Source organism: Neomonachus schauinslandi, chromosome 2 (genome assembly GCF_002201575.2).
Source record: "Neomonachus schauinslandi chromosome 2, ASM220157v2, whole genome shotgun sequence".
NCBI classification, from domain to species: Eukaryota; Metazoa; Chordata; class Mammalia; order Carnivora; family Phocidae; genus Neomonachus; species Neomonachus schauinslandi.
The window spans coordinates 133,356,201-133,364,886 of record NC_058404.1 but is presented as its reverse complement, the minus strand read 5'-3'; the positions used below and the strand labels follow the sequence as shown (position 1 = coordinate 133,364,886).

Genomic DNA, 8,686 nt, shown 5'->3' with positions numbered 1-8,686 from the left:
TAGATAGATAGATAGATAGATAGATAGATAGATAGATAGATAGATAGATAAAAATAAAGTATGGTATGAGAATAGTAAATGATGTTTCACTGAACACCGGAAACTAAAGAGTTACTAAAATGAAACCTAAAATTTTTCTTAACCAAACAAAATTTTTCAGTCTACCATGTTTAAAAGAATTTTGCTTGGGGTGCCTGGCTGGCTCAGTCTGTGGAGCATATGACTCTTGATCTCAGGGTTGTGAGTTCAAGCCCCAAGTTGGATGTAAAGATTACTGAAAAACAGAATCTTTAAAAAAAAACAAAAAAACAGAAACAATTTTTCTCTCTCCTTCTTTTTGGCATCTCAAAGATGCAAATTCAAAATAATATCTCTGACAAGGAGTTTCCTCTTCCCTTAGTGCAATTTTACAAAAATCACAATGAATAATCATGTAAATGACTCAATTCCAGCTATTTTTTCATCTACTTACAGTGTTGTCTCTTGTGGTACAAAGGAAGGGACACAGAAGATCTGTCAGAGCTGTCCATCAACCCACAGGAGCTGGCTCATCTACCAGTGGGCATTCATATGTCTGTACAAACTTCACACAGTAAAAAGTTGGAGACCTTCATTCCCTTGGATGTGGAAAGCACTGAGTACAGATTTGATTATGAGATGATATCACTTAGGTGGAAGAGGTCTTCTCAAACCAACTTGCCTTTCCCTTAGGTAAAGCTGAATTTCCTCAGCTACGTTCTCCTGACATTTCAGGTGATTCAAGCGCTTCATTTCATACTCCCTTTCAAGTTTGATGGCTGGAAAATAAAATACATGGAGCAATCCAACTGACATTTCTCACCAGGCATAATATTGTTAAAAATGAACACTGAATCACATGGCAAAATTCACATTCTTAGATACTAAACAAGAAGGGCTACATAGGGGCGCCTGGGTGGCTCAGTCATTAAGCGTCTGCCTTTAGCTCAGGTCATGATCCCGGGGTCCTGGGATCGAGCCCCTCATCAGGCTCCCTGTTCCGCGGGAAGCCTGCTTCTCCCTTACCCACTCCCCCTGCTTGTGTTCCCTCTCTCGCTGTGTCTCTCTCCATCAAATGAATAAATAAAATCTTTAAAAAATAAAAATAAAAAAATAAAAAAAGAAGGGCTACATAGATGAGGGGTATGGGTGTGAATGAGTATATTTAAACATTTCTCTGATAATAAGCAAAATAACACAGATAAAATTTGCTATTTACTAAAGTAGCTCTTACAGAACTTACATTCTGCAGAAGGGAGCAGAGCATTCTTAATGGCTTTAGTTTTTCTGAGGTATAAAGGGCTACCAAATGTAATTTCTCCCAAGAAAGGTAACTTGATGTTGGCTAGGTTCGTATACCAGGTCTTTGTAAGCAGTGCAAGTTCCCAAGGTTCCTGTCTGGGGCAAAAATTCATTAATTCATTCAAAAAATATTTACTGAACATCTATTGTGGGATATACAGAAGACATCTTAACTCTCAGTTCCATTTTCCACTAGATATTTTCGCTTATGGGGGGAATTCAGGATTTTCCAGAGTTGTACATCTAGCCAGGAGAAGGGGCTTTACATTAAATGTATAATGTATAATGTGTATATTTTATGTATATATATATATATATATATACACACACACTAATGTAGAGATATATTGAAAAATTATGATAAATTATGATGGCAGGAACTTTTGTTCAAAAATAGCCTCCCTGCAGTCAATCCAATCTTTCCATGTCTTTTAAGAGGATATAGTTAGGAACTGTACACTCCAAGTCTTTTATGGCTGATCACAAATATGGTCATATTAGGGAAGGGAAAAGGGGGAATACTCGTGCATTGAGCAGGGTGCTTGGCATACACAAGGGCTTTGCGTGTGTGATCTTATTTTAATCTTTACAACCACCATGCAGGTAGATAAGGAAACAGAGACATGGAAGTTAATTAAGAACCAGAGTTGGTACTTAGCCTAGGGTTAGTTATTTAGAAGCACTAGTACCAAGAGAATCCTCAGAAAACTGGAGAAGTGGGGGAGGAAATCCCAAACTATAATATTAAAAATAATCACCATGAACCTCAAATGAATTGTTTTATATAATTTCTAATTTGGAAATTTAAAATGTCAACTACATGTTTCTCATCTCAGAGAGTCCATACACGAGGAAAGGTGAAAGACCTGCTTTGGTACAAATCGGGGAAACGAGTATTCTGTACATGGGTCTACTTGTTCTCCTCCTCCAGCTTCCTTGCTACTTCATCATCTAACTTTAAGGAGCGACTTGAGGTCTACAATGATTATAAATGCATTTGAACAAGGGCACAAAGATGTATTTATAAGAATGTTCACTGAAGCATTGTTTGTCCAAAAAAATTTCACAAAATAGCCTTAATGTCTATCAAGAAGAGCCTGATTAAACACACTGTGGTTCATACACAGAATGGAAGAATGAGGTTTATCCTTATATGTTGATTTGGAAAGATGAGCAATAAAACAGCTAATTTTTATCTAGCACTTACTATATGCTGGGCACTGTCTTAATCAGTTTACACATATGAACACCTTTAATTGCCACAGCAACCCTATGAGGTAGGCGGGTGCTATTATTATGCTCATTTGAGAGATTAGGAAACAGGAGTAGAACAACTTGCTCAAGATCACAAGGCTGTTGTTCATGGGTTTAGGATTTGAAACCAGAAAGTCAGACTCTAGGATCTGAGGTCTTAATCATTAGGCTATATAAGATATGGTGGGGGAGAGAGCAAAGTTCATAGCTCCCTCTGCCTGCTGCTCCCCCTGCTTGTACTCTCTCGCTCTTCCTGTCTCTCTTTCTCAGGTAAACAAATTAAAAAAAACAAAAACAAAAACCTTAAGAAAAAAAAAAAGAGATATACCTGACACCAAGACATTTTTAGGTAGATTTATACTATCTACAGAGGTACTTTAACGTAGTTGACAGTAGTAGATGTTGCTTTGGAGTCAGAAGACAGACTTCCATCTCTGTCACTTGTTTACTCCATGACTGCGTGACTTTGATCAACCCACTTCGCCAAACCTGTTTGTGTTGTTTTGTTGTAAAGACCAAGTACGATAATGTATAAATTCTTATCAAAAGTATTTTCCCTTTTAAAAAAATCCCTATTCAGATAACTGAAAACACCTCGCATAGTCCAGTATCTCATGGAGAACCTAAGGGTTTTCGGTACTTCTATTTTACCAAGGACACTCCCCACGCCGTCAGTGCTCACCGTGAGGAAAATACTTACACTTTATAACAACTGCCCCGCAATATGGTCTTCACTGTGTTCTTTCTTGGCAAGCCATAAGCCATGGTGAATTTCCACCGTCCAAGTTCTTAACATAGGTGCCTGATGGAATGACTGGCATACTCTGTTCGCTTTACCTGAAATGTTTGCAACTCACAGAATTAATGGTTTTCACTTTAATATCCACATAATAAAAAGATTTAGAAAAAGCATTTTTAGGGCGCCTGCGTGGCTCAGTCGTTAAGTGTCTGCCTTCAGCTCAGGTCATGATCCCGGGGTCCTGGGACAGAGCCCCGCATTGGGCTCCCTGCTCGGCAGGAGGCCTGCTTCTCCCTCTCCCACTCCCCCTGCTTGTGTTCCCTCTCTGTCTCTCTCTCTGTCAAATAAATAAATAAAATCTTTAAAAAAAAAAAAAGCATTTCTGAATGTCAGAACGTCCCTAATAAAATATTCCTTGAAGCTGAACTCCTAATGTACAACCGTGTTCTCTTTCATTTTCCATGAACTCATTTTATAATTTTTTGCCATGTACGGAGAAAATGCCAAGGTAACGACATCGGCATTCCATCACTTCCCAAGCCTGCCAAACTGGCTCAAACACCTCACCCAAACGTGTCTGACTTTGGCAATGTTAAGCGACAAACGGGTCTGCGGGTACCGGAACTTCCCGTTCCCCGCCCCAGCCCTTTAAAGGAGGTAAACCTTCCCAGGTTTTCCCTTTTTCAAAAATCTCAGCTTACCAGGAAGCGGCCCACCGTACATGCCCCTCCCACGCCACGCCCACCGCCCCTCCCATGCACACTTCGGAGGGGCGAGCCTCTCCCCGGCCCGGGCGTGCAGTTCCGAGCAGCACCCGGCTTGGGGAAGCGGGTGGAGCCTCGGCCGCCTGCCGAGCCCGCGGCGGAGGGGCGGAGGGGCGGAGGGGCGGAGGGGCAGGGGGCGGCGGAGGGGGGGCGGCGGAGGGGCAGGCCCTCCCACCGCCCCTTCCCGTGCCGGCGCCCCATCCGACGCGCGGTCGGCGCGCACAGTCAGCCGGGCCCCCGAGGGTGGGTCCCTGGAGTCGGGAGGGAGGGGGTCGGGCGCCCGCGCCAGGTGACTCGCGCTCGCTGGTCTCGGAGGGTCGCGGTCCCCCGCCGGCCGAGGGCGGAGCGCGCGCCCGATTAGGCGCCCATGGCCGCGCACACCTGAGGGCCCGCGCCGCGGGCACACGCCTCCTTCTTGCTCGCGCCCGAGCTGCGGGCCGCGCCCAGGGCCGGGGTGCCTCGCGTCAAGCGGAGGCCTCAATAAAGGGCTTTGTGGTGCCAGTTCCTTCCGCCAGGGGCGCGGGGAGCCAGGCCCGGGACGGGAGCCCGCGGGGGCCTTCGGGTTAAGCAGCCGAGGCCCGCACACACTTGACGGAACAAAACTTACGAGCAAAAGAGCTGTAAGCTAGGCCTTTCTCTGAAAATGACACTTTTAAATGTCGGGGAGTTGTATTAAGCGACCCGGGGATTTGGTTGTGGGGACCATGTGGGGGCACCACTTAAAGAAATGTGCTCCGTTCTGGCGTGTTCACTGTGAGCGAGGCTCACCGGTGACGCCTGAGGAGCGGAGGCGCTGTTGTCAATGTTCACTCTCCCTGGTGGGTCAAGGCAGCTAGAAACGCTAAAAAGGTCCAAGCCTACCTGTGATAAGTTATGTGTTCATCGTGGTCAGGGCAAGACAGATTAGAAAAGGTAGCCTGATGGACCAGTTTCTGAAGTCATTGCACTGTGGTGATTCAGGATGAATCTATTTTAATACATCGTAGATGGTCACCACTTAAACGTCAAAGGAAAACAGCCCACCTATTTCACATGGGTCTTGGAATCAGAACAGGTTTGGAATTCTAGTCCTGCCACTTGCTAACTTTAAGGTCTTGCCTATGTAAATTCTCTAATCCTCAATTTCTCTATCTGTAAAACAAGTATCATACTCTGTATCTTGCAGGGTCCTTGTGAGGATTAAAGAGCATGTCTGTACATTCTCTGCCAACATGGTAAGTGACTGTCTAATTTTGCGCTTAGTAACAACTTTATGAGATAGGCAAGGGATACTTATTATTCCAATTATGGAGAGGAGGCATGAACTCAGGTTAAAGGACTGCCCGAGGTGGCGCAGCTTATGAGTTGCAGGGCCAACTTTTGAAGCTCAACACGGTACCCTTTCCACCCTGACAAGATACCTCTGATACTAGCTCCTGTCTAATTAGGATAGGCTGGTAGGCTTGAACCACCTTTGAAGGTGCTTTTTGCTTCCCCAAAACTAGAAGGTGAGGACTCCTTCACTCTTTAACATTTCTGCTCCAGTACCATTGGAAAAGGAGCCTCAAGGAGTGAGAGTGGGTGTTAGTTCTTAACACAAAGAATGTTGAATCCATTAATGGGCTGTAACATCGATGTGGTAGATTTTGAACTGAATTTTTTCAAACAAATTAACATAGAATGGGGTGGTGGTTGGGGAGTGAGAGTACATCATGCAAATAAGTCTAAGTATTGTTTTGTGGAACTTGTATTTTGTTATCCATACAGACTTTTTCATGCCTGTGTGTGTATGCAGTTTCAGTATAAAATATAGTTCTCACAATGGGTCTAAAAAGTGTGAAAGCCACTGTCTAAGATCATTTCATTTTAGAGATGAAAAAACCAAGTTGTTAACTGAAATCACACCCAGGTGGGGCAGAGATAGGCCACTTTAGAGTTGTGGCTCATGGAGCTGTGGCTGTTCTCTTTTTATGGAGGAAGAAATCAAGATCCAGGGAGAGGATGATGTGTCCAGGGCCTCACTGAGAGAGATTAGACAGCCTGTGATTTCTCCAACTTTGAACCTCATTTCCTGTATATGTATATGATTCCTGAGAATTGTGTTTAGTTATTTCCTATGTGACTCATTTTGAACAAACATGGTGGAAGTTACAGACTATGACTTCTGAGACCAGGTCATAAAAGGTACTGTGGCTTCCTTCTTGTGGTCTCTCTTGGATCACTAACCCTAGAAGAGATCAGATGCCATGTTAGGGCACACTCAAGCCACCTTATGGAGAAGTTCACATGCAGAGGAATAGAGTCCTCTAGCCAACAACTGGTGAGGTGCTGAGGCCTCTTGCCATCACTCATGTGAGTGGAAGCAGATCCTCCAAGGCTCCATCAAGGCTTTAGATGACTGCAGCCCCAGCTGATGTCTTCACTGAAACTTCATGGTAGACCCTGAGTGAGAACCACCTAGCTAAGCCATTCCAGGATTCCTGGCCCTCAGAAAATATGAAAATAAATGCTTATCATTTTAAGCCACCAACCTTTAGAATATTTGTTACAGAGCAACAGATAACTAATATACACTAAGTGTCTTTTTTTTTTAAGATTTTATTTATTTATTTGACAGAGAGAGAGACACAGCGAGAGAGGGAACACAAGCAGGGGGAGTGGGAGAGGGAGAAGCAGGCTTCCCGCTGAGCAGGAAGCCTGATGTGGGGCTCGATCCTAGGACGCTGGCATCATGACCTGAGCCGAAGGCAGACGCTTAACTGAGCCACCCAGGCGCCCACACTAAGTGTCTTATTGTAGAAGGAATACTTTACACAGAGGAAAATAGTCATATTTTTATAATTGAGATTAATAGTTTGATTAAAATGAACAGTAAAACACATTATGTCTTAGAGATTCTTTCTGGGCAGCTGAAATCTCATCTAGGACCAGTTAAGAGCCTTAAAAACTGTCAACACAGAAAATATATGATATGTACCACTCTCCCACATGTCTTTAAAAACAAAAATAACATTAAATCCTATAGAAGGTGGAAGGATATCCAATAGAGATCTGGTTCTCACTCCACACCCATGAAGACTATTTTAGTATTTTCTTTTGAATTATCACATCATATCTAAACATTTCTCGGTCTCCCACCCACCTCCCCCCTCTTCTTTCCTCCTCCTCCCTTCCTTTCTTTATGATCTCTCTCCCCCTGCTTTTCTGGTGCCCTACACACATCTTCCTATTGGGTAAGCCTTCACTGATTATTCCAAAAAGTTGGCAGGGTTCATTCAAATCGGTTAAGAGAGCTTTGCTGCCACCTACTGTTAGAACTAAGATACAAAGAGGTATGCAAAGAGACATGATATCCTATAACAACAAAAAAACAATAGTAGTGTGATATTTACTACACTTTGGACACTGTTCAAGGTACTTCCTATACATTGCCTAATGTAATTATCACAACCATAGATGCTATTATAAATTTAGTGGTGTGATTTTTAGGGATATTAGAGAAGTAAAAACAGGCACCTCAAGCATGAATAACTTTTCTAAAGTCACAGAAGTTGACCCAAGACTATGCAATTCTGATATTTTTCTCTGTACCATACTGTACATTCTCCCAGGATTGTAATCAGGGCAAGGTTTTAAGGTATAAACTTTAAATATTTTTGCAACTGCCCTTTTCAAATATTCTTTTAATTTCTCATCATACATATATTAACAGAATATTGTTGGGCACCTACTCCATGCCAGCAGTGATTCTTCTCCCTGCCATCTGAACTTCACAGCTTAGTGGGGAAGAGGATAATAGTTTCCCTAGGACAGTTAAGGAAGAAAAGGGTTTATAGGGCTAGGAAATGACTTGCTTACAATTACACAACTAGTAAATTGCAGAACCTAATTTAGCCCAGGTCTATTTCATTCCTGACCTACCTCCTTTGAGTTCTCTGGTTCCCCTGATTGAATTATATATCCCTCTATTTGTGAAATGTCCACTGCATCCTTACAATAACATTGACTACCCACCCATTTTATTTGAAATTGACAGAGTAGGTTTCTTTTTTTTTTTTTTAAGATTTTATTTATTTGAGAAAGAGAGCACAAGCAGGGGGAGCAGCAGAGGGAAAGGAAGAAGCAGGCTCCCTGCTGACCAGGGAACCCACCGTGGGGCTCCATCCCAGGACCCTGGGATCATGACTTGAGCTGAAGGCAGATGCTTAACTGACTGAGCCACCCAGGTGCCCTGACATAGTAGGTTTCTGTACCTTAAACACATTAGTGCCTGACCAACACAGAAAATAATAGCCACAGCTAGTGTCCAGACTCCTCTGCTCTCCTTAGAGGTTTAAATTACAATTTCCCAGGTGCCCATTTGATAAACTCCTGTTCTTTGGGAACAAAGCAGGTCAAAATCTATTACCTAATCCAAGACTATGGTGTGTGGTTTACAGCCTAGGATTCTCCCCAGGACAAAAACTAGAGCAGTAAGGATCCCTGGCTGACTCTGGCAGGCACCATAAACCTGCATCTGCCATGGAGCAGATCACATCAGGATAGCTAGCCCTGACAACCACACTGGAATTCCTTCACTGTGCAAGCATAAGGCGTTAGTTGTAAGAATAGGAAGAAAGATATTTCTTTA

At 43.2% G+C, this 8,686-nt stretch overlaps 1 protein-coding gene across 1 annotated transcript; it reads right to left on the bottom strand.

Moving 5' to 3' along the window:
* Positions 1–633: 633 nt before the first annotated feature.
* C2H4orf36 (chromosome 2 C4orf36 homolog) lies at positions 634–3,339 on the bottom strand. The gene is made up of 3 exons (XM_021702454.1): positions 3,275–3,339; positions 1,262–1,416; positions 634–797 (listed from the first exon to the last, which is right to left on the bottom strand). Exons 1-3 carry the CDS (start codon positions 3,337–3,339, stop codon positions 664–666), a joined length of 354 nt encoding a protein of 117 aa, XP_021558129.1. The 3' UTR covers positions 634–663.
* Between the last annotated feature and the right edge of the window lie 5,347 nt (positions 3,340–8,686).

Bases quoted from the DNA above. Each gene is read 5' to 3' on its own strand.
- C2H4orf36 (XM_021702454.1), bottom strand. From the start codon at position 3,339: ATGGCTTATGGCTTGCCAAGAAAGAACACAGTGAAGACCATATTGCGG. The intron at 1,417-3,274 runs GTAAGTATTTTC...TTTTTGCCCCAG, and splicing joins CGGGGCAGTTGTTATAAAGT to ACAGGAACCTTGGGAACTTG. The intron at 798-1,261 runs GTAAGTTCTGTA...TTTATTTTCCAG, and splicing joins TCTGCTCCCTTCTGCAGAAT to CCATCAAACTTGAAAGGGAG.